Source organism: Sinohyriopsis cumingii, chromosome 15 (genome assembly GCF_028554795.1).
Source record: "Sinohyriopsis cumingii isolate HCF-2022 chromosome 15, ASM2855479v2, whole genome shotgun sequence".
NCBI classification, from domain to species: domain Eukaryota; kingdom Metazoa; phylum Mollusca; class Bivalvia; order Unionida; family Unionidae; genus Sinohyriopsis; species Sinohyriopsis cumingii.
This window is the reverse complement of record NC_142975.1, coordinates 17,307,222-17,334,055: the sequence shown is the minus strand read 5'-3', so window position 1 is coordinate 17,334,055 and position 26,834 is coordinate 17,307,222. Positions and strand designations below refer to the sequence as shown.

Genomic DNA, 26,834 nt, shown 5'->3' with positions numbered 1-26,834 from the left:
TGAGCAAAAATCTTTCTGCTAGTTGGGTGTGAGATTAAATTTAAGATCACAATTGTTATCGAAGCCTCTCCAGCAAGAACTAAGTCTATAAGCACCTGCTTGGTAATTTTAAAATTTTTTGCATCAATTGTTTTTACATATTTGGATCTCACCAGTGATAAGCCTTTACCACTGTAATTTCTATTTTTATTTTGTATTAATCTGTAATGAGCTTGTAGAGTTTTACTTATTTACACTCACTGTTAGACATTGGGTGGATGTAAAATTAGATGAGCAAAGAAAAAGACCCTGAAAAAATATTTGTCATGCAAATATTTTATTTACACAATTGCTCCATCCTTTAATGAAAATAACAATTTATATATGGATGAATGAATAATGTACCTCAGTGTATGGATTTTCATCTGACATGGTGCAGTCAGTGCAAGGATCTTGCCCAATACTGTGTAATGCTACCATAGCCAGAAGTTAAGTGCAAAAATGAAACGAAGTCAGCAAAATGTGAAAAGTAAAATGTGAAAAACAATGTCACGATGGCTTTGTTGAAGAAATGTGTATGCAGTGTATATAATCATCTACAAATAGATTTTAGCATGAACAATTTAAACACAAAACACAATGTGTGAAATATGGATCAAAGTGACCACTTCTGTGATGAGAGTGTAGCACCCATTAAGATGCATCCCTTCACCAAATTTCGTGATTCCAATTATGACGGTATGCTCACATGGTGCAAAAAACCTGTGCTAAATACAAAAGCTTAATCAACCACGATGGCCACTATAACAGGTGGAGGAAGAACCCAAAGCCTGGGTAAGAACCAATGACCCACTGGTAGCTACTGGCAAGCTTTTGCACATACCCACATTGACTGAGTCCGAGACTCAGCCAATAAGGGTATATAAGAAAGCTTGCCAGTAGCATCCCATGGGTTGGTGGTTCTTACTGGGGCACCAACAGGTTCGTCCTCCACCAGTCATACTCGCTGACATGTACAGCCTATCTTGTACAGAGAAATCGCATTAAATCCCACCACCCCAAAACCCAACAACAACAACTAATGTACGTTTATGGACAAGATTAGCCCCTTTTGACTCCTCCCCTGGGGGAAGGTGCTATGAAACCTATTCCAAACTGTTGCCTATTGCCTATGAAAAATGAATGGTTGAGATGCAGTGAGTGTGTATATATGTATAACATTGGTGTGGATGCCAACAAAAATGCCAGGTACTTCAATAGTTCTACTCTCACTTTATAGCGGCAAGGTAACAAGGCGTATCAATAAAGATGGTGGGACATTTGGAATGGGATGAATAAATTAATCTTCCAGCAAACAAGTCTAAATATGTTAAACATATTCATATAGTTAGTATTTTGTTCAATATATTGTACTAGCTATGGCTGATATATTGGGTTATCACAGAATTATAGTGTGACAACCTCGAACCCCAAATTTCAAAAATGGATTTATCCATGTTTGAACTCCAATATGTAATAACATTTTGTTGCCTTTTTCATTATACACAACATACTGTAAGCCAAGTGACAGATTGCTGATATCCGCCTGTATCTACCAGTATGCTGTAAACCAAGTGACAGATTGCTGATATCCACCTGTATCTACCAGTATGCTGTAAACCAAGTGACAGATTGCTGATATCCGCCTGTATCTACCAGTATGCTGTAAACCAAGTGACAGATTGCTGATATCTGCCTGTATCTACCAGTAACTGTTCGTCAATCATTGTTTATCTGAAACTGAAGTGGGCCATTCACCAATCTCAATTTATGTAAACTACTAAGTACTGGTAACTATACTTATACCTCTTAGCCCTCTTCTACTCTTTCCCTACACTCAGAAAATACATGTAAGCTGTACCAACACCAACTTCCCTTACACACACAATATGATTGGCTAACCATTACCATTCAAGGTGTGGCCCAGGAAGTAATTGCTGACCCAGTTTTTCAGCAAAATATGATCCATTTCCCCATGAGTGACTCTGGCTGTCTGACTTCCCCTTCTTCATGCTTAAACTATCCATTATGTTTGATTGTTACATTTGATAAGTTTTATAACTTCAATCTTCATGCATGGTTTCTGATTATAAACCTGATATTGGTAGCCAGTTTATTTGATTCATCCTGCCGTATCTAATATTACACTACATTTTCAACTTTTTCTCAAGATAAAATCGCTTAATAATAAAACTTCAAACAGAAATTTCTTTTTATTTATGTGACCTAGTCTGTTCTAACATTATTTTGAGGTGAAATGACTATTTTCAACAATAACAGGCATTCTTTGTGTCATACCTGTTTTTTCCCCCCCAGTTAATTAAAGATGACTAAGGGTTATGCGCTTCAATTCAACATCATTCTCAAATGTCCGTCTTGGCCTCTGTAATGTAAAATTGTAATTCATGAAGCATACAATTCAAATGAAATGCTCAAGCTTTTAACTTAATACAACACTGAATAATTACTTATGTACCCACTTATAAGTCAAGTTCGACAGAAAACTGCAAAGACCCAAATCTGCTTTCACATAATGCATTGACAGATCAAGGTCAATGCAGTTAATTAGGTGTAATCAGGAGAACAACACAGATGCTGATATGCCAGTGCACTATGCAACTGCACATCAAGGTCTATATTGTTTGGAGTTGGACTTCACCAGCAAGTGAATATATATGGTAGAAATGCACCCATGTACTTTTCTTGTGGTGCAAAAATTGATACGCTATTAAGATAAATTGCATTTGTTTAGTTTGTTGTGAGTATAGAAATTTTAGACATTGTTAAATTTAGAGGTAAACAATACTGTCAAAATCTCCGGCACTACAATGAGTTATCCTTTAGTTCACTGCTACTAGAAAGATGAGAATTTACTTGCAGATAAAACAATATTTGGCTCTTGTGTAATTGTTGCATATTATATCCCTCTTGCAGTCACACTTGTACCATGTGGTTTCAAGTTCTTGATTTAAAACATGTGAAAATATGTGCCTTAACTGCACCTGAAGTTTCATTGGTAAAGGAATGAAATTTTTTTTGTCAGGATCCAGAAATATACCACAAAAATGATCATTTTTTGGCATTATGCAGTTTCACCAGAAAATTCTCATTTTTTATCAATGTATTAGTCTATGATGAAAGCAGATCTTAAAAATTGTTCGCATCTGAAAGGAAAATTTATTTTAAAAAAGTTTGATACAAGAATAAAAAAAGTGAAAATTCAAAGGAAATATGAAATGAAGAATGAGAGGTGTACTTTCTTTTGATTGTTCAAATTCTAATATACACTTTTGTCATACATACAGATCTGTGGAAAAAATTATTTCATTTAATTGGCTTCCTTGGATACTTATTTTTGATTGTATGTATAAAGAAAACCATCATTTTTATCACAGAAAACATAAAATAGGTCAGTGATTTTATCATTTCATTAAAAAGGGATTTAGAAAATTGTCCATATCCAATTTTTTTTGTTTACTTTTCGGATACTGACAACTCTGATATTACTTTTACATATAAGTGTCAGGTCCAAGGATGGAATAACCTTTTTGAAAAAATGCTCAACATTTTCAATTCGTTTGTTAAAACCTGGTTACAGACACTAAAAAATGTATTACCAGCACAAACCTCACAAGTTATTATTTTCTGATGTATTAGGATATTTGGAAACATTTGATGGCATCGTTATTAGATCATCTTAATCTTAACTCATTCGGCCCCAAAGGTTTTTGTCATTTTTGCCTGAAATGCGCACAGGAAAGACATTTGGGGGGCTATTTCTGAATACATTGTAATACATTGGCTTTCAAGATTTTCCATGAGACTAAAGCCTAGTTGTATTAGAAACATCATTTTCCATTGGTTATTTTGCTTGTACATGAGCAGAAGGGTAAAAGATGGATTGTTTTGGGGTTTTTTTGTTTGTTTTTTTGTTTAATGGACCCATCATTTTCATATGGAGACACGCTCTTTATTCCAAATGCCCACCTTATCCTAGCTTTTGCAAAGGTTCACCCATCTGTGTGCAGTTCAGACCAGTCTGCCTTAGATCTGAGGCCAAAAGGTCTAAAATCCGGACACAAAATCGCATTCCAACCACAAGCGAATTTTGGGTGAAAAAAAAAACGGGTCCAAAAAATGAGTTTTTTCTCTCTGTATTTTGTAGTGCAACTAGAACTTCCAGATTATTTGGTATCATTTTAGAGCTATATCTGTCTGCTTTTTTGTAATACCACCCACGTTGATGTATCTTAAATGACCTTGATGCTGCCGAGATCGGAAATAGGATACACTGGACAACAAATTTTTACAAAAGTCATGTTACTGAAATAAAATTAGTCAATTCTTATCAATTTTTATGTGCTGAACACGAATATGACAGTCAAATTGCAAAATTGGCTCTAGTTTTTTTGTAATCTGCAAGAAATTAATGTTTACATAACGAAATGCATTCCAATAGTAAAAGGTCAACTGTAATAGCCTACCTATAAAAAATCAAGTCATTGACTACATCTTAGATTTCTTCGCCTGTCTCTTGTACAGCTGTTCGGGAGCATCTCTGAGGAGTGTCCAGCAGTAGTCAGCCAGCATTGTAGTGGACCATTTTTCCTGGTATCTTTGTTCCATTGTTGCGATATCTTGATGAAAACGTTCGCCGTGTTCATCACTAACAATACCACAGTTGCTAGGAAAGAAATCCAAATGGGAATGAAGGAAGTGAATCTTTAGAGACATATTGCAGCCAAGTTTCTTATACTTCATCAACATGTCTTCTACTAGTTCCTTATAGTTTTCTGCCCTAACATTTCCGAGGAAGTTTGTAGAAACTAGGCGAAAAGCATTCCATGCTTGTTTCGCGTCACCTTCCAGCAAGTTGTTGAACCGGTCATCTTTGAAAAGCTCTCGAATCTGAGGACCCACAAAAACTCCCTCTTTAATCTTTGCTTCGCTGAGTCGAGGGAATTTTTCATGCAGGTATCGGAATGCTGGCAAAGTCCGGTCAATGGCTTTCACGAAGTTCTTCATCAAACCTAGTTTGATGTGAAGGGGTGGTAGCAAGATTTTCTGAGCCTCAACCAGAGCTGGGTGTTGGATATTCTTCTCTCCAATGGCTACATTCTGCCTGTGAGTCCATTCCTTCCTCATGTAGTGCATTTCCCTTGCTCGGCTATCCCACTCGCATAAGAAACACATGTATTTTGTATATCCTTGCTGCAGTCCCATTAAAAGGGCAACTACCTTCAAATCACCACAGAGGTGCCAGCTGTACTTGTTATACTCAATGGAATTCAGTAGCTGCCTTAAGTTATCGTATGTCTCTTTCATGTGGACAGCATACGCTACTGGAATAGATGGAAGAATGTTTCCATTGTGCAAAAGCACAGCCTTGAGACTCAGTTTCGAAGAGTCCACAAATAGTCTCCATTCTTGTGGGTCATGAGTGATTTTTAAAGCATTCATGAGGCCCTCAATATCGGAACAGAATATCAGATTACTTTCCTTTCTGAAGAAAGGCTCCAATTGCTGGTGGCGCTTTCGATATGCAGTAATTGTGACATCTTCTAGAAGATTCCATTGTTGGAGTCTTGATCCTAGCAATTCTGCCTTGTTCTTTGATAAGTCCAAATCACGAATCAGGTCATTTAGTTCTTCCTGTGTTATTCTGTGTGGGGTTGATGATGCACCACAGTGAAAATCTGGATCACTGCATGCTGATGGACCAGGAGAAGAACAGGTCGACTCACCTTTGTCTTCGTCAGATGAATCAAGAGAATATTCTGCTGGAGGTTCTGGAATAGGAAGTCCCTCACCATGTGGAACTGGTCTCAATGCAGACGGAATGTTTGGGTAGACTATTCTCGACTTCTTTCGCTTCGTTATTCCGCCGGAAAGAGGAGGAACCAAGCAGAAGTAACAGTCATTTAGGTGGTTGCTTGGCTCTCTCCACACCATTGGGACTGCAAACGGCATTGATGACCTTTTGCAATTCAACCACTGTGAAAGCTGTGTTGTACATGTAGCACAGCATATATGCGGAGCCCAAGGCTTGTCTTGGTCACCAACCTTGCATCCGAAGTAAAGATGATATGCCTTCTTCACTTGAGAATTGATACTTTTCTTCTGGTTGGCAAATGTCACTTCCCCACAAATATAGCAAAAATTGTCCGCGGTATTAACACACTTTCGAGGCATTACTGTTCTTTATTGTACGTAAATGGATAAAATAATAAGTTTTATGTAACAGTAGCTTGAACTGTCTCGCACAACGTCTAAAATATTTTAAATGCTGAACCTATCTGATTGGGCTTTATATAGTACACTGCTTACGTCAGCTTCAGCAGCCGCCTGGCATTAGTATAATAGGCCTACACATGTATAGTACACTGCTGACGTCAACTTACTTCAGCAGCCGCATGGCATTAGTATTGCATTGCATCAGAAAATGATGCAATCAACTGTGGATGATGTGAGCATGATGGTATTATGCAATGTTACATCATTATTCCGGATGTTGCTGCAGTCCTACTGGAGAAATTTACACAGTGAAACATAGAAAATGAGGTATATGAATATCTTCAAAACGAGAGCCAATACAAATTTTTCACGGTTATATTCGTGTTCGGCACACCAAAATACTACAGATTAGGGCCTTTTCAAGTCAGTAATGATTTCACTGTTGACCAGTGATATCATCCTCATCACGCCCAAAGGCGGGATTGGGGCTGAATGAGTTAAACACTTCCATGAGACGGGATGATGTAACATGTTATAATGCAATTCTGCATCATAAAATATATTCATAATAAAAATAAGAATAATCACTCCCTGCATTCATAAACAAATGGGTTTCAAGGACCCTAACTTTTGTTATGACATTCTAATTAGAAGGAAGGGACGCTAAATGATGGAACAAGAAGACAAAACAGTTTCTGACTGTAGTAATGGTATGTATGTACATATTCAACATGTAAACTAATTTCTGTGGAGTCCGTAATTGAAACTAGACTTATGTCATTATAGTATCTGTTATGGTCATTTCTGGGGAAAAAATAAAAATCACGTACCTTAAGTATATCCCTATATAAAATGTTTATGTAATATGCCCATTTAGTATGTTTTGGCCATAAAATTACCCAAATTTGTAATAAAAAAAAATATTTCCATGAAGAAATGAAGACCAATTCTCTTGTTATCTACCATCTATGACTTGAAAAGATGGCTCTCAGACATCCATACAGTTATAAATGTACGTGTATTAAACAAACAGTAAGAAAATGATTTGATGACCTCTAAACTACACTGAAAATTGGTACTATTACAGTAAAACCTGTCTTGAGAGACCACCTTTTTTACCACCTTTTTTTTAGAGACCAGGATCTCCATGGACAGATTTATTGATTATACAGTGTTATGACCTGTTATGAATGACCACCTGTCTTGAGAGCCCATTTAATCTTTTAGCTTAATGGGGTAGTCTTTGAAGAAAAGTTAACTCTATGATGATGAGAAAAGGTTATGGACACTACATAAAATCATTTCTTTATTCAACTCATAAACCTAATTTTACAGAAAATGAGATTAAAATACATTTAATGATCTCTTCTCTGCTTGCTTAAACAAAAATTCCAATTTAATGTGATTTTTAACATTTTTATAAGTTTATAAAAATGGAATATTAACAATCATCATTGTATTGTTCAGTTTTAATCAATGTATATTTTATAATACATACCTATTAAATTAATATGCATTATAAAAACAAGTTTAGTGATACTCAACATCGCCTAAAAATGATGATAAATCTAAACAGAAACCAGGAGTGTTTGTAATAGTATGTCTGAAGTCATCTAAGCAAAGTCCAGCCTATATTATTTTTGAGGCAGAAATGCTCAGTGTTGGTGACTGAATTTCAACTGTGCTACATGAAAAAAGCAGGAAACATTTTTGTCTGGCCAGAATTTGATCAAGAAGATATTTCAGGTGAAGCAATAAAGCATCTTGTTTCAACATAAAAACAACCAGAACTTGTCAATGAAAGAGGGCATTTAAAGTTGAATGTCACAGAACTGAATAATGTTTAGGCAGAACAAGTGAAATTGCATGGACAGGTTTATTTCAAATGGTGTATTTCTAGTAAATTCATGCACTCTAGAAAATATTAAGAAAATAATTTCTTTGTTTCATCCAGGTAGTGAGTTTCCTTGCTGACCACAAGTCCACTGCACTGGACACTTATAACATATAAATTTTAGCATATATTGAGATATATGATTCATATGTAGTGTCCATAACCTTCAGACAGTACCATTAATAGCCCTGCATAATTCTACAAAACTCCCATTAACCATGTTTAAAAACTATAAGTTGGAGTTCATTATTAATTTTTGCACAAGCATATAATGTTCAGCTGAAAATTTCATGCAAGTTTGTCAGAATATGGTTTATTTTTGAATTTAAGCAGAATTGGTCAAGAGAAATGCTTTCGGTAAAAGAGTTGTATCTGTATTATTCACTTTTTCCAGTCAATATAAGCCACTTAACAAAGAAGTGAAGCAGAAACTTCAGATACATTGCTCCAATGAAATAAATTTTTATTGTACTTAACAAATGAGTGTACATCAAGTGTCCACAACCCTTTTCTATGTACTTAGTTAATCAATTGATATTTATTTATTTAAGTTCTACATCTGTTATTTTACATAAATAATACAAGTTCTAACTTTTTCTTTAATTTATGTATATGTTATATGCACCCTGAAGTGTCTGTAACCTCTTCCACTTGATGTAAAACTAATGTAATCAATGTATTTATAGTCAACTGTTCAACAAAACATGAAAAATGTATAGGTCCAAGATGATGAACTTCACGAAAAAATTATTTGCACAGAAATTCAGACCAAGTCAAATCTGAACTGGGTGAGAAACTTTTGGGTGAAATGCCATGTCTTAGCTACTTGCTTTAACGGTAATTATACCTTCTATTTATAATGAAGACTTGATGTGGTAATTGTACCTTACTTTCACAATGAAGACTTGATTTAGTAACTGTGCCTTACTTTCACAATGAAGACTTGATGTAGTAATTGTACGTTACTATCACAATGAAGATTTGATGTAGTAATTGTACCTTACTTTCACAATAGTGACTTGATGTAGTAATTGTACCTTACTTTCACAATGAAGACTTGATTTAGTAATTGTACCTTACTTTCACAATAGTGACTTGATGTAGTAATTGCACCTTACTTTCACAATGAAGACTTGATTTAGTAATTGTACCTTACTTTCGCAATAGTGACTTGATGTAGTAATTGCACCTTACTTTCACAATGAAGACTTGATTTAGTAATTGTACCTTACTTTCACAATTGTGACTTGATGTAGTAATTGTACCTTACTTTGGCAATAGTGACTTGATGTAGTAATTGTACCTTACTTTCACAATGAACACTTGATTTAGTTGTTGTTGTTGTTGTTGTTCTAGGGTTTAACGCCATTTTTCAGCACAAGATAGGCTATACATGGCGGCCAGTATAACTGGTGGAGGAAGAACCCTGGAAAACCCAGGGAAGAACCACTGACCCACGAGAAGCTACTGGTAGGCTTTCCCACGTACCCACGTTAGCTGAGCCTTGGACTCGAACCCACGCAGACAGCGGTGAGATGGCAGTGATCCGGAAGAGTGAGTGCTTTAGACCACTCGGCCACTCGGGGCCCCACTTGATTTAGTAATTGTACCTTACTTTCACAATAGTGACTTGATGTAGTAATTGTACCTTACTTTCACAACGAAGACTTGATTTAGTAATTGTACCTTACTTTCACAATGAAGACTTGATGTAGTTAGTATTTGTACCTTAATTTCACAATGTTAACTTGATGTGGCACTTGTACATTTCAATATTTAGTTGACAATAAAAATAACTGTATATTGGTAGTAAATGTCAACAAAAGAAACCAAGCATTCAACTCTGATATTCATCAACTGATTTTTAAACAAAAAATTTCTTTTTTGGAGTATTTTATTTAACACCTTTACCATTTTCATTATTTGTATGAGATCAATGATAAACCATTTAAGACAAGTTGTCTTATTGGTTGACATCCATAGTATTTACCAATAATTATTTTATGGCCAGAGAACCAGTCTACTGGTGTGGTTTGTATGTCAATCTAATTTATAAACTATTTTTTATTTTTAATATATTAATGTTAAGTTCTATGGGAACTTAATCAGTAGTACAATCCCTCTCTGGTAACAGACACATAAAGGTTCTGTAAGATACCTTGGGAAGAGTTAATTCTTGAATTTGGGGACACAGAGAAATGTTTCCAACTATGCGAAAATGACATTTTTCATAAAAATATCCTGGTAGAAAATATCTCCAAACAAGAGTCCCTCAAAAGGACTGATGTACTACTGGGAGAAAATAAATTCCAGGAATTCAAGAAAAGACCATATCTTCCTTTTAACTGCCAAGTGTAGAAACCATTGATTATAATCTTCAGCAAGAAGATTTTCAAATTAGCTGCTGTGGTGAACATACTGGATGTCAGATTGGCAGCATTTTCATTCAGGACCAAGTAGACATCATTAGAAGTCTTTTGATGAAAAATGCATATCAATATATTGACCATCCATTCTGAGGGAGTAGCAACAGCTGCTGTGTTAGCCTTACTGAATGTATCATTCAAGATTATCATCATAAGAAGTCTAATGGGGAATAAGGCCAACCAGACATAATAAGTCTTCTGATAAAGGTGGCCATCCATCTAGGAGAAGTAGCAATAAAAGTTTCCAGATGGCCATTTTGGCAGCCATATTGGAGGTCAGATTGGTACCATTTTCATCTAGGATAAACTAGACATTATAAAAAGTCTTTTACACAAAAAAGAACATGTTGAGATACTGTCCATTCAGGAAGAGTAGCAATAACAAAATTCTCAAGATGGCAGCAGTGACAATCAAAATGGATGTATAAAGCAGCACCATTCTGATTTAGAACCAACTAGATATCATAAGTCTTCTGGTGAAAACCAGATATCATCAAGACTATTTGTTCAGATGGAGTAGAAACATCAAGATTTTCAAGATGACTGTTGAGGTGGCCAAATTAGACATCAGAACAGCACTATTTTCATTTAGCACCAACTAGACATCATAAGTAGTCCTTTAGTGAAAACCCGATGTTGACATGACCATCCATTCAGGAGGAGTAGTGATAACTTGATTTTAAAGAAGGCCACTGTTGGAGCCATACTGGATTTACTATTTTCATTTAGGACCAACCAGAAAATGGAAGGATAGCAGTCTGTGTACATAATGGTTTCAGAATAATGAGAACATCATGACTGAGATGAAAACTGAGGGATAAGTCTGTGTATGCAATGGTTTCTGACAAGCAAGAACACCATGACCGGGATGAAAACTGAAGGACAACCATCCCTGTACACAATGGTCTATGATTGGTGCGAGCATCCTACTTGGATGAAAATTGATGGATAAGTCTGTGTAGGATGAAAATTGATAGACAACAGTCTGTGTATATAATGGTCTCTGACTAGTGAGAGCATCCTGACCAGGATGAAAATGATGGATAAAATCATAACAGTCTGTGTATACAATGGTCTCTGACTAGTGAGAGCATCCTGACTAGGATGAAAACTGATGGATAACAGCCTGTGTAGGATGAAAATTGATGGATAACAGTCTGTGTATACAATGGTCTCTGACTAGTGAGAGCATCCTGACTTGGATGAAAATTGATGGATAAGTCTGTGTATACAATGGTCTCTGACTAGTGAGAGCATCCTGACTAGGATGAAAATTGAACGTTTTCTTTCATTCATTTTTTTTATATCTCACTTAGATTAAAGGGGCAGAAATTATGACTCAGCTGATTAAACTAGATTGATTATAAGTCTCCTCAAGATGTCTGTGAGTTCAGTCAGGAAAAAAAGAATTTAAAATCAAAAGCACATGTCTTTATAATTTACATTTACTTTAAAGATGCAAATATCCTGTAGAACACTGTCACCAATATTTAAAGAAATGCATTATTATGTTACAGTGATATTTGAAAGAGCTCTTAAATTAACCATCTCTTTATGGACATGTACCTGCATTTTATTTCTCTGATTAAAGCAAACTATCAATGTCACAACTGCACTCATGCAACACACAGTATCATACAGTCTGTCTGCCATAATTCACTAAATGATGATGTAGAAAACTAATATCAAATTCCACTTTATATCAATATAAAGCTGCATACATATTTTCTTGAAATCAATAATTAGTGGATTAGTCTGTGGAAACAAAGTGAGTGGGTTGAGGAATCTTAGACCATAATTACACTAACTGATGATGTAAATCAAACACTGAAGAAATAAACTCTGCCAAGGTGTCATCAACACAAAGCTGTATAACAAATTGATTGAAATGTGACAGGAATTATGAAGTAAATGTGCTAGGAATTATGGGAGTAAATGTGCTAGGAATTACGGGAGTCAATGATACAGGAATTAGGGGAGTAAATGTACTAGAAATTAAGGGAGTAAATGTGATCAGAATTAGGGGAGTCAGTTTGAGTGGAATTAGTCAGGTAAATGTGCTAGGAATTAGGGGAGTCAGTTTGATAGGAATTAGGGGAGTAAATGTTATATAAATTAGGAGTAAATGTGATAGGAATTAAGAAAGTAACTGTACAGAAATGAATGCATGTGAGTAAGAATCAAGACCATAACTCTGCTAAGAAAGTATTGGACTGGATGCTGAACATGCAACTCAACAAAGTGGACAATCAACCTGCAGAAGTCTCATCAATATAATGCAACCTATTAAATTAAGAAATCCGAAATTATTATCCAGAGACAAAAGTGGCTAAGTCTGACAATCTCAATCTGTAATTCTCATAAATAAGTAAGAATAATGACAATTCAACTCAACTCATCAATATCAACCTGCATAGCTGAATTTTTATTTACAATCCAACAATAATAAATAGAATCACTGTGAAAAAATTAAAGTGAATGGGTCCAAAAACAAGGAGCTATTATCTCTGATGAGGAACACTTAAGACCACTCATAATAAAATGCCAGGAGGTATCATCAAGAAATGAAAGTGGGTGGTTCTGATAATTAGCGGGTTTAACACATTAACTCCTAGAGGTTTTTGTTGTTTTCGCCTGAAATTTGAGTAGGAAACACATTTTGAAAGCTATTTCTGAATACATCCGAAAACACCAACTTCCAGGTGATCTTCCAATAAGATACTGCCTAGTTGTGTTAGAAACATTGTTTTTCATTGGCTATTTGGCTCGCGCATGAGCAGAAGGGTAAAGTTGGAGTTCTTTTTTTCCTTCTTTTTTTTGTGATAAACGGACCCATTATTTTTGTATCAAGACCACCCTTTATTCCAAATGCCCATCTTATCCTACTTTTTGCAAAGTTTTATCTGTCTGTTTGCAGTTCATACCGGTTTGCCTTAGATCTGAGACCAAAAAGTCTAAGATCCGGACACAAAATCAGATTCCAACCACGAGCGAATTTTGGGTAGAAAAAAATCGGGTCCAAAAATTGAGGGTTTTTCCTCTCTATGTTGGAGTGCAACTACAAATTCCAGATTATTTGGTATGATTGTAGAGCTACATCTGTCTACCTTTCTATAATACCACCCACTTGAATGTATCATGCATGACCATGACGCTACAGAGCTTGGCAGTAAGCTACTACCTCCTGCCATGTTAACTCATCGCCTGGGGTTAATGTGTTGAGACCTGTAATGGCAAACACAGAAATCATTTCATGTATTATAAAACAGCATACCAAATTTGATTGAAAGGCAGCAATAATTAGCAGTGGTTTTACGCAAAAACATGTCAGTATCAAGTTGAATCATACTTAGCTAAGGTCTTGTCAGTGTCAAGTTGAATCAGACTTGGCTAAGCTCTTGTCAATATCAAGTTGAATCAGACTTGGCTAAGGTCATGTCAATATCACGTTAAATCAGACTTGGCTAAGCTCTTGTCAATATCAAGTTGAATCAGACTTGGCTAAGGTCATGTCAATATCACGTTAAATCAGACTTGGCTAAGCTCTTGTCAATATCAAGTTGAATCAGACTTGGCTAAGGTCATGTCAATATCAAGTTGAATCAGACTTTGCTGTCATGTCAGTATCAAGTTAAATCAGACTTGGCTAAGCTCTTGTCAATATCAAGTTGAATCAGACTTTGCTGTCATGTCAGTATCAAGTTAAATCAGACTTGGCTAAGCTCTTGTCAATATCAAGTTGAATCAGACTTGGCTAAGCTCTTGTCAATATCACGTTAAATCAGACTTGGCTAAGCTCTTGTCAATATCACATTAAATCAGACTTGGCTAAGCTCTTGTCAATATCACGTTAAATCAGACTTGGCTAAGCTCTTGTCAATATCAAGTTGAATCAGACTTGGCTAATGTCATGTCAATATCAAGTTGAATCAGACTTGGCTAAGGTCATGTCAGTATCAAGTTGAATCAGACTTAGCTAGAATGACCAATTCAGACAGGTTTAACTGTATACTATGATATACCATTTTTATGGGGTACCAATTTTGTGGATGTTCCTTCCCTGATGAATCAATTTACATATAAATGAAAATGCCATTTTAACCATAAACACAAAAAATGACATCCATTAAAAGAACTTGATAAATGGTGAACAATTTGCAGATGTAAGTATAACTAAATCACCTTCCCCACCTCCCACCCCTACATGATGAAGATTAATTTATAGCAAGAAAAAAAGCACACAACTTGTGTAAAGAGAGCAGAGTACAATGACCTGTCAACATGTATACCTGATGATGATAGTACTCAATTTCACTGTAAAATGTCAACATGCATACCTGATGATGATAGTACTCAATTTCACAGTAAACTGTCAACATGCATACCTGATAATGATAGTACTCAATTTCACTGTAAACTGCAAGACAAACTGTATAAATACTAATGAGATTTAAAAAGGGTAATAACACAAAAACCATGGAGCAAATTTACTGATATACAGATGTTCAGGTTATGACCATAATATTTACCAAATTTCTTGCTACAATTGGCTAATAAATGGCAATACCAAATCCACTAACAAAATCAATTCATACACTTCTGTTAGTCAAAGAAGGCAATAATTATATAAACAATGATTTGTTGATACGCATATCTTTGCACTACTGTTAAATAAAAAAAATGGCAACGACTAAAAAAATTGTTCAAGCAAAGTGATTGGTTAATATCTTCAGGTCATGACCATAATATTTACAGAGTTCCATGGCAATCCTTCAAAAACTGCAACAATACTGTAACTAATGATATTGTATATGACACACCACCACAAGACAAAAAACAGCAATAACTCCAACCAAACTGCTGAAGCATAGTGATTTGTCAATCTGGGCACCTTCTGGTGATCACAAAAAATATTTCCAGAGTTTCACTGCAATCCAGAACTAACTCTGATAACAAGTGCTGGCCAGACACCTAGATGACACTAAGATTTACAATATACATTAGCGGAGATACAACAAATTCTAAAGAGGTGGGAGATTATGAATTCACAATATACAAACACTATCATAACCTGTCTGTCAGTTTTCTTTTTTCTATTTATGTTTGTGTGACTCTCCTTAATGCAGATGTTCAGAAAACCTATATAAAACATATAAAATTAAGTAATAAAACATATAACATTAAGTAATAAAACATATAACATTAAGTAATAAAACATAACATTAAGTAATAAAACATAACATTAAGTAATAAAACATAACATTAAGTAATAAAAAATATAACATTAAGTAATAAAACATATAACATTAAGTAATAAAACATATAACATTAACTATTTGAGAAAATAATGACTAAAAGTCACACAAATGATGTGAAACAATAAAATATCACAAACATGTGCCAATACAAAATAACCAATTATAAAAGTTCCATACCGGTATTTATTTATCTCCTTCCAATGAAGATTTGAGTCTAATGGAACCAATCAGAAAGAAAAAAGAAGCACTGACTCTGACCTGCCAATTCATTATTTGATGGCATATCAGGGTATATGTTAACTATAGTGGGATCACACCTGTATGCAAGTGTATACAGTGTACTGAAAAAATGTACAAAGGACAGATCTAACAGGGCCAGTCTCTTCTCAGAAAATTGTTGGAACAAGATGTTACATGCCAACTACAAACATCTCACAATGTTAATCTGTATGAAAATCCAAGTTTACAACCTCATTTCTTTTCCCTCAGACTGACAGGGTGGCCTTATTTGGTTGACTACTGGAACACTTCGGGTAATCCCTGCTACAAGTGTCAGATCACAAGCATATACACCCTCTTACATGCTTTGGACAAGGTTGATTGCACCTTCACCAGTAAGAACAGGTCTTACTTCCCTAATAAAACCTTCAGCCTACTTTAATGTGATATATAAAAGTACTAATTCAAATGTGTTTTGTGTTGCAGTTGACCAATTTAGTAGATAATGGACATGCTATTACCATTATTTCCAGATTGTAAATAATAAATAATAACATACCCAGTTCATATCCCCAAGTTTTCATACACCATTAAAACAAAAAAATACAATAACTTCTTTTGTTATAAGGAACCTATCATTCAAACTGAAGAAGAGGCTTTGGTTGTTGTTGTTGTATGGTTTAACGCCATTTTTCAGCACTCGATAGGCTATACATGGCGGCCAGTATTAATGGTGGAGGAAGAACCGGGAAAATCCCCAGAAAGAACCACTGACCCTTGAGAAGCTACTGGCAAGCTTTCTCACATACCCACAATGGTCGAATCCGAGACTCAAACCCATTCAGACAGAGGTGAGATGGCAGTGATTCGTAACAAAAAGCACTTTAGACCACTCGGCCACTTGCGGCCCCTCTTTCTGAGGTAAAGATTTCCTTAACAAAACAGGAAATAAGAAATATTTTGGTTCAGTATTTGGTAGAAAAGAATGTTTTGGAAAAAAGTACTTTGGTTTCGATCCATAAGTCTGTATCAGACTCTAACACAAGAATGAAGGAATTAGAATTAAAATACAAAACGGAATTGGAGTTGAGGAAGCTGGAGCTTCAGAAAGATAAAGAAGAAAAACAAATGCAAATGCAGTTGCAATTTGAAAAAGAACAAGAACAAATAAAATTGCAGTTACAAAAAGAACAAATAAAGTTGCAATATGAGAAAGAGGAGAGAGAGAAAGAGACAATAAAAAGAGAAGGAAAAACAGATGCAAATGCAGTTAGATACTGAAGAAAGGGAGAAAGAAAAACAAATGCAGTTACAAAAAGAACAAATGCATTTAGAAGCGTAAGAAAGAGAGACGGAATATCAATGTAGAATGAAAGAAATGGAACTGGCAAGTGAAAAGTACATTCATACTTCAAATTCAAATTTAAGTTTTGACCTTGCAAAGAATATTAGATTAGTGCCATCTTTCAGAGAAAAAGAAATAGATAAGTACTTTACTCGTTTTGAAAAAGTTGCTGAAAGTCTGACATGGTCAAGGCAGCATTTGCCTTAGATCTGAGACCAAAAAGTCTAAGATTATTACAATGTGTACTCACTGGTAAGGCTAGTGATATCTACAATTCACTGTTAGTTCACCAAAGTGGTAACTATGATGTGGTTAAAGAATGCATCCTAAGGGGTTATGAGTTAGTCCCTGAAGCTTATTGGCAAAAATTCAGAAACTATAGAAAAGAAGCTGGACAAACTCATGTCGAATTTACTAGAGAAAAAGAGCAGTTATTTAATAGATGGTGTTTAGCCAAGAAAGTTGAACGAGATTATTAAAGTCTCAAACAACTTGGCATATGCATTACTGTACATGAAGATTTCAAAAACTGTGTCCATAGTGACATTAAGTCTTATCTTGACCAGCATCAGATTAAAACCTTCGAAAATGCTGCTCATGCTGCTGATGAGTATTCTTTAACTCATGAAGTTCCTTTTGTAAATAAGACTTCTACTCAACAGTCTTCTGGCAGAAAAGTATTTCAGCCTAATATGAGCCCTTCTAAAACTCAAACTGGCATAACTTCTAAAAAATCAAACTTCAGAGAAGCTTGATTCAAGATCCTTTTCTCTTCCTACGTGTACCTATTGCAAGAGAAAAGGACATGTTATTTCTGATTGCTACAAATTAAAAAATAGGCATCAGAATCAACACAGACCTATTCCAAATGCTCTTATTTCTAAGAGGTCATGGTCACGGTCATGTATTAAAAGCAATACACTTGTCAGGTCTAATAAACCCCAGTCTGATCTGATTATGGAGAATTATGAACCATTCATATCGAAGAGTTCTATATCAGTTTTGGGTGATTCAGCCAATACTATCCCTATTAAAATTTTAAGGGACACAGGAGATTTTTATTGTCAGGTACTTAGCCTTTTTCTGAGAAGTCTTCTTCTAATGAGAGTGTTCTTATTCAGGAAATAGAGTGTAGCTTTGTTAATGTTTCTCTCCATTGTGCAAATTTGTCATCAGACTTAGTCTCAGGATCCGTGACAGTCAGAACAGTCTCTGTTTTACCCACTGAGGGTATTCATTTATTACTAGACAACGACCTAGCTGGAAACAAGGCTGTGGTTAATCCACTTGTAATTGACAAGCCTTGCTTGGATCAAAAAGTTGACCCAATTGAAAAAGAATTCCCTGATGTATTTACAGCCTGTGCAGTTACCAGAGCTATGGCAAAGAAAGCTCTTGAGAATGATGTTGATAAGGAAAGTATTCCCTTAACTGACACATGTATTGGTCAGGCTTATGATGAAGTCACTTTCACTCCTTGTTTGGATCATTCAGAAGGTATTCATCAATGCAATCCTCTTTTAACAACTCATTCTATTTATTATAATCATGGTGATAAGCAACAATCACTTGTCATTGAACAGGGAAAAGATCCTGAGATCTCCTGTTTGTTTCAGAAGGCCATTACTGAAGCTACTGAAGTTCCTGTCTGTTATTTCATTAAAATGGAATTCTTATGAGAAAATGGAGACCTCCTGAGGTACCTGCTGATGATGAATGGTTAGTGAACTATCAAACTGTAGTTCCTTAACCTTACAGACAGGAAATACTTAGTCTGGTCCATGAAACTCCATTGGCTGGTCATTTAGAGATCAATAAAACTTATCACAAGATCTTAACTCACTTCTATTGGCCAAAAATCAAAAGTGATGTTGGTAAATACTGTAGGTCTTGTCATACCTGTCAAATGGTGGGAAAACCAAATCAGAAAATTCCCAAGGCTCATCTACAACCTATTTCTGCCTCTGACGAACCATTTAGTAGAATTATGGTAGATTGTGTTGGTTCCTTACCTAAGACCAAGTCAGGTAACCAATACCTGTTGACCATTATGTGTGCGTCAACAAGGTTTCTAGAGGCAATTCTTTTGAGGAATATTAAATCTAAAACAATAGAAAAGGCTTTGATAAAGTTGTTTACTCAATTTGGCCTTTCCAGATCTATCCAATTGGGTCAAGTGTCAAATTTTAGTTTTGGAACTTTCCAGCCTATTCTTCTTGAATTTGGCATTCAGCAACTATAATAAAGAGAACTTTTGAGTCTGATAATAATGGAGTTCTGTCTCTCTCTTGCTCATTCTTCAATTTTTTCTTCAGGTTAGATATTATGGCCCGTACAAGGTTAAGAAGACAATGAATGAGTTAAATTATAATATTAGTGCTCCTGGGATCTAAATAAATTATAGGAGTACCAGAATATTGTAAGAGACAGCCAGGTTAAAGATGCAATTAATTTAGTTTTACCTGTCCCACTCAGTGAAGATTTAAGTGAAGGAATATCATCGGATTCTATTGATATTGGAGTGACAAATCTTCAGAATTCAGAAACTATGAAGGATCTGGACCAGAAACTTTCACAGTTGCAAGAGTAAGATATTTAAAAAAACGTAAACAGTTATTATTTGAATATGAGCACTTATTTCCAGATGTTCCTACAAGGACAAGCAAAATTTTCCATGACAATGAAATTGTACATTCCAAACCTGTCAAACAACAACCGTACAAGATGAACCCTTTCAAACAGGAACACTTCAAAAAAAGAAATTCAATATTTTCTGGAGAATGATTTTATAGAGCCCAGTAAAAGTGACTGAAGTTCACCATGCATACTTGTTCCAAAACCAGATAAACCTTTCTGTATGTGTACTGATTATAGGAAGGTGAATAGTGTGACAAAAACAGATTCATTCCCATTACCAAGAATCGATGACTGTATTGATAAGATTAGGAATGTCAAGTATGTCACCAAATTTGACCTTCTGAAAGGATTTTGGCAAATTTCACTAATGGAAAGAGCAAAGGAAGTTTCGACATTCATAACTCCAGATGGACTTATAAATACAAAGTAATGCTGTTTGGGATGAAAGTGTCGCCAAGAACATTTCAATGTCCCATGAATATGATTACCTCTGGTCTAGACAGTTGTGGTGCTTACATCAATGATGTCATCACCTACAATGACACCTGGAAAGAACATTTAGAAACAATTCAGAAATTCTTTGATAGACTCACAGACACATGGCATGCTTGACGGTTATCTAAAAGTGAATTCTGCCGCGCTAGGGTAACTTTTCTAGGACACATCATGGGACATGGACAAGTTAAACCTATAGATGCTAAGGTCAAGGCTACCTCTGAATTTCGCATGCCTGTTAATAAAAAGCAACTGATGCAATTTTTGGGTATGGCCGGATACTATCGAAAATTTTGTTCCAATTTTTCTATAACTGCTGAACCTCTGACAATATTATTGAGTAAGAAAAGAAAAAAAAACAAGTTGAAAGCCATACTTAAAAGCATGCCAGTTCTTACAGCCCCAAATTTCAGCCAATCTTTTAAACTGTCTGTTGATGCAAGTGATGTTGGGCTTGGAGCAGTTTTGATTCAAGAAGATGAAAATAGTATTGATCATCCAGTGTACTATTAGAAATTATTCAACAATCGAGAAGGAATGTTTGGCTTTGATACTGGCACTACAACATTTTGAAGTTTACCTAAGTTCAGCTCCTTCTTCAATTATTATATTTAGTGACCAAAACCCACTTACTTTCATCGGCAAGATGAAAAATAAAAATCAAAGACTATTAAGGTAGAGTCTGTTATTACAGGAATATAATCTTGACATTAGGCACATCAAGGGAAGAGATAATTTAATAGCAGACACACTTTCCCCGTGTATAACAATGTATCACTTCATGTACACTGTGTAACTTATATGAGTTATTTTTAACCACATGTATAATTAATCAGTGGTAAAAAGAAAGCTTTAGGTATAAAGCTTTCTTTTTCTTTATGGGGGAAAGTGTTTTGTATATTTGATTTAATTATATCTGATTTAATTTATATTTATTTCAATTCAATTGTTTGTCAGTATTTTTTTTAAAATTATTTTTTATTACATGATATTGTAATGTAAATTTATTCACTAGAGATGATACTTTTTTCAGAAAATAATTTGACCTTGACTGTTAGTTTATAAAAACTAGGTGTTGATCTAAATCCTGACCATGTTTCAAAATGTGTAGCAACCTCGTAAACAAGTTCTATTTTTAAATAATTTTAAAATTATTGGTTGTTGTCAAAGTCATGATGGGACTTCATGTTTAATATGTAAACAATTTTTTATATTTTTTATTTCTTAGATCATCATCCTGCTGCCATTATTGCAAGGTAACAGGACTTCCAAGCACTATCTCTCTGATAAGAGGGAACTGTGGAGTAGTGGTATCCTCATCCTGCAACTCCTCACGAAGAGTAGTGGGACTGCCCCTATTAGCAGGCTTTTTAGCAGAATGGGAAACATCTCTCATCTTTCCTATAGGGGTATTCATATTCTGCAACTGCTTATAGGGATGGCTAAGATGTTTCATGCTTCTAGATATAAGTACAGAGGGTGCCCAAAAACTAAGTATAACAGTTAGGTATAGCAGGTACCCAAAACCAACTTGTTTATGAGCTAAACACAAAAACAAAATCTAACAGGCAGTAAAGTCTGTAATAATGGTTAAAGTGACCTTTATTGGCAAGGATGTGGTACTAAAAGAGATGCAGTGAGGATATATAGTGCATTTTTCTATGCCTGTTTTGGGGCCAAAATTCATCCCATTCCCTGGGCCAAAATTCATCCCATTCCCTGGGCCAAAATATTTCCATTTTTCCCAACTTAAGTGCCAAAAATGTCCAATCAAAACCTTTTAAAAATAGTGCCTGTAAATATACTGATATCATGGGGAACAAACTGCTACCATGACTAAAAAGGGATATAAAAAATAAAAGGAAACCTGGCCGCTAAATTATTTAAATGCGTAAAAATATAAGTTAACATGTTTAAAACAACATTCTAAAATTTGCAATTTACCTTTTAATGCATATATATATATATATATATATATATATATATATATATATATATATATATATATATATATATATATATGCAGAAACTATTATGATATTGTGTTATCACCGACTCAGCAATTATGGGCAGCAACAAATGCATTATACTTCATATATGATGACAGCTGTACACACACACACACACACACAATATATACCATGTATACTCACTTTTAAGTCTAGTCCATCAAATGCCTACAGATATGGATACATGCAGTTTGTAGCCTGTATCATTTTCTCCGCTGTTATGGTCCATGGTTTGCAGGCATAGAGAAATATGGAGATCACCAATGAGTGCCTCAGTCTGACTTATGAGCTGAGTGAGATGTTCTTGTCCTTCCAGATGGGCTTCAGTTTTGTCAGTGCTGCTGTTGTCTGTGCAATCCTGGAGAGTATTTCAGGCTTCGATACTTCATCTGTTACAGTTGCCCCCAAATACTCGAAGCTGTGGACTGTTACTAGTTTTGTACCTTGGACCCTGCTGTCAGTGCTGATGCCTTTGATGTTGTTGGTCATCATTTTGGTCTTCTCTGCACTAATTTCCATGCCACAGGCTGCAGAGGTTTTGTCAAGGCTCTCTACTAAGCTAGCTAATTCTTGTTCATTTCCTGCTAGTCCATCAATGTCATCAGCAAAGCGTAATTTGGTGATTGTTCTGCCTCCGATGCTGACTGTCTCTGTATGCTTATCAAGCACGTCTGCCATGATTCTCTCCAGAAAGATGTTGAATAGCGTGGGAGAGAGCAGACAGCCTTGTCTGACTCTGACTGTCATTCTGAACCAGTCCCCTATGCTGCCGTTGAAGTATACTGCACTGGTGGCCTTGTCACAGAGGTGCTCTGTTACTGTGATGAGGTTGGCATTGATGCTGTATGGTCTCATGGTCGCCCACAAAGCTGCATGTCCTACCCTGTCAAATGCCTTCTTGAAATCCACGAAGGCGTGGTACAGATCTTGCTGGTGTTGGATGTACTTCTCACACAATATCCTGAGGTTGAAGATCTGCTCTGTTGTGCTGCACCCTGCTCTGAACCCTGCCTGCTAATCGGCAATAATCTTTTCAGCCTGTGGTTTTAGTCTGTTAAGCAATATCCTTAACATGACTTTGCTTGGATGGCTTATAAGACTGACTGTACATTAGTTTTGACACTGTTGCATGTTGCCTTTCTTGGGGAGGGTGATGATCAGTGGTTGGGTCCATAGCAATGGCCATACTCCTGTTTGCCAGATCCTGTTGCAGATGTTTGTGAGGGTGCTGATCATTGCTTCTCCCCCAGCTTGGATTAGTTCTGCTGGGATGTTGTCCACTCCTGCAGACTTACACTTTTTCAGTGATCTCACTGCAGCTTCTTCACGTATGATAGGGTGGTTGTCGTTAGTTGCAGGAGGGACGTTCAGTACCTCTGGATCTATTGTGGCTTGGTGGTTGTAATGTTCTGTGCAGTACTCTGTCCATCTTTTCAGAATATCTTTTTCTTCTTTGAGGCAGTTTCCAGCTTTGTCCTGTAAGGAGGTAACCTGCCATTGTTTTGTGCTTGTTAGAACATGGACCAGTTGGTATGCTTTCCTGCTGTTGTTCCTTTTCAAATTTCCATCAATCTCTTTGGACATTTCTTCTATCCAGTTCTCTTTTGCTTTCTCAAGCTTTTCTTGACTTCCCGGTTGACTGCCTTGTACTGCTCTGCCCCTTTTTTATTGTTCTTTTTCTTCTTCAGTTCCCTCCTCTTGTCACACAGGTTTAGAACCTAAGCTATGATCCAGGGTTTCTTGACTGGGTGATGTCTACCGAGGATATTACTGGCTGTTTCGGTCATTGCTGTATTGAAGGTGGTAATCAACGTGTCCATGTTGGTATTGTCAGCATTGAGAATAGTGAGAGGTGCAAATTTCCCATCAATCAATGCCTGAAAGGCTTTTGCTACTTTGGTATCCTTCAATTTCTCAATTCTCGAGATCAAATTTTATTCTTGTGTGGCTCTCTTTCTTGACCTTCTTTAGATGTAGCGTGAAGGTCGTCACCAGATCATGGTCACTTCCTATGTCCACTCCAGGAAAGCTTCTAGTTTTGGCGATGTTTATACTTGACTGTAGGTGCCTCTTCACCATGATGTAGTCGATATGTGATGGTCTCCGCTTGGGTTGTGTCATATCCATCTTCTGGATACTTTGTGCTGACCGAAGGTGTTTGACAGCATAAAGTCTTTTTAACTCGAGAATTGCAGGAGCCACAGTCTTCTCGCATTTGTCTGTGCATTGCAGAAGCACCCACATGTCAAACACCATTAAATCAAAATTATTAAAAGTTTAAATTATTAAAGTTCTTTTAACAATACCTAAGATATTACAAAGTCTTTTTTAAATAGCCATGATAACCAGTGAGGAAAATCTGGGAAATTCTTTTTCTTTATAACTTTAACCCTCTCAAAAAAAAAAAAAAGGTAAAGTGCAACCTTAAAACAAATATGAAAATTTGTGGAAATATTTTTCTTACTTTCATATCATCATGTATGATGTTTTCAATAAAACTATAGTAACATGGATGTTATGCATGAAAATAAGTAAATTATACTCATTTTGTTCTTGCTTACTTGCTTATTATATGCCTTGAGGTAGTATATTGTGTGTAATGACTTTAATAATGTGGAAATTAGAAGTCTTGGAACACAGAAGTAAAGTCAACTTAATTTTAACTGTTCTATTAAGTAAAAGTAAAAGAAAAATATGCTAAAAATGTTTCTTTTCAATCATTTGTAATGAAATTAAGGAAAACATGCTGACAAAGCATATACACTTTCTTCCATATAGTAGTATTGGAAGAATAACCTTCTGACCTTTGACTTCCATGAACCTGACTGGTTCCATCCCTGTTCAAACTGTAAAATTTATTAGTGGCATCTCAGAAATAATTGTGCTAAGTTTCATGTTCCTGTCTTGCAGCATAAACTTGGTTGCTTATGTTGAAAAAATGCAGTGTACATTTAAAAGAGATCACTTTTCAGAAAGGGGGGGGGGGGCTTCGCTTGTGCGGGACTTTGCAATGAATGAATACTGTTCTGTGGGGGAAAAAATGAGAATTATTCTGAAGGTCTGTTTTTTTGATGCTTCTCACTTAAATGTTTCGGCTATACAACCAAAATTAAATTATACAATAATAATACATATGTGGTCCAAATATGTACTTCTGAGAGTGACTGTTGTAAGGTGAAGTTGTCTGCATTTGCAACATGTACAGCAAAGAGAATGTTGGCATACCTCTATGTTACTTTCATGTACTGTGGCTGAAATTTCTTCTGATATTATACTTGTGGAAACTGTATAAGCACTCAGCTAACCAAAATGGCTGCTCCCTTATGCCTGAATTAGTCTACAGTAGACTATCTTTAGCAACTAGGGGCCGTCCATTTAGTACGTACGAATGTTGTTTTTTTTATAACTCAAATACATATGCTTTGCATGTGGGGGGGGGGGGCTCTACTGATAATGTACGTACACATAGGAAATGGGGGGGGCTTGATAATAATTTGACTAATATGTAACCTAGCATTTGGATCTTAGGGGACACTAGACAAAATGTTACGCATCTTATTTTTTGATGCAACCAGTCATTTACCAGACCTGTCAACCATGATGAGTCTGTCTCAGTAAGGCAGTTGATTTTTTTCATATGATTGACCAGTTTTCAGTAAGGTGTAACAAAATATCAACAACTGCTATTGTAAAGCTGGAAACGTAATTAAAAGTTTGATGCATCAACGATAAACATTGTTTATTTACCACCAGTACAGTTGCACAAACTCTAGTTCCAAACCATATGTAGCTCAATGGCTTGTTGCCATCTCACAACTTGACGTAATTCTTGGTAATTCTTTTCCATTTCACATGATGAAGGAAATCATATTTCCTGCCTCAAGACATACTCAAATTGGCACACGATGTCCAGTAAATGTAATTGTGTCCTTTCCAGCTTTTATTTACAAGAATCTGAATACTCCTTTTTACTCTTCTGTGTTGATTATTAACACTTTTCAAGAGGCTTATTTTTCCTTTCGTTTTAAACATGCATCGCTTTCTGGACGCCATTTTTAACAATTCTATAATCAACAGTTTGATCATGCAGACGCTTCACATGAACAAATAGGTGCAGTTTAAAGCGTCTGGGTGCTGCTGTACAGTTAGTCTGGTTCCCTGACTAATTTCACTAATTCTAAGATGAAACGCAGATCCAAATAAAACATGGATGAACCAACTATCCTGATTTTTTTGACAAAGATCATTTTCACGTAGTTTTTGCTAGTATGCTGTCAGTCAGTATTTTATGGGCAATTT

The 26,834-nt window shown here is 35.7% G+C and overlaps 1 protein-coding gene and 1 pseudogene across 4 annotated transcripts in view; both read right to left on the bottom strand.

Moving 5' to 3' along the window:
• LOC149781344 (GDP-fucose transporter 1 pseudogene) overlaps window positions 1–26,834 on the bottom strand; it is a 53,198-nt pseudogene that overhangs the window by 14,774 nt on the left and 11,590 nt on the right. For 2 of the 3 annotated variants that reach the window (XR_016414680.1, XR_016414682.1), the window contains exon 2: window positions 2,317–2,401. The product of XR_016414680.1 is annotated as a GDP-fucose transporter 1 pseudogene, transcript variant X1 (transcript). Of the gene's footprint in view, window positions 1–2,316; window positions 2,402–13,679; window positions 13,798–26,834 lie in introns of all 3 variants that reach the window. The other variant, XR_016414681.1, reaches the window with a different exon arrangement.
• Window positions 23,646–24,119, bottom strand: LOC149781345 (uncharacterized). The gene has a single exon (XM_089934701.1). The coding sequence runs from the start codon at window positions 24,117–24,119 to the stop codon at window positions 23,646–23,648; it is 474 nt and encodes a 157-aa protein (XP_089790827.1).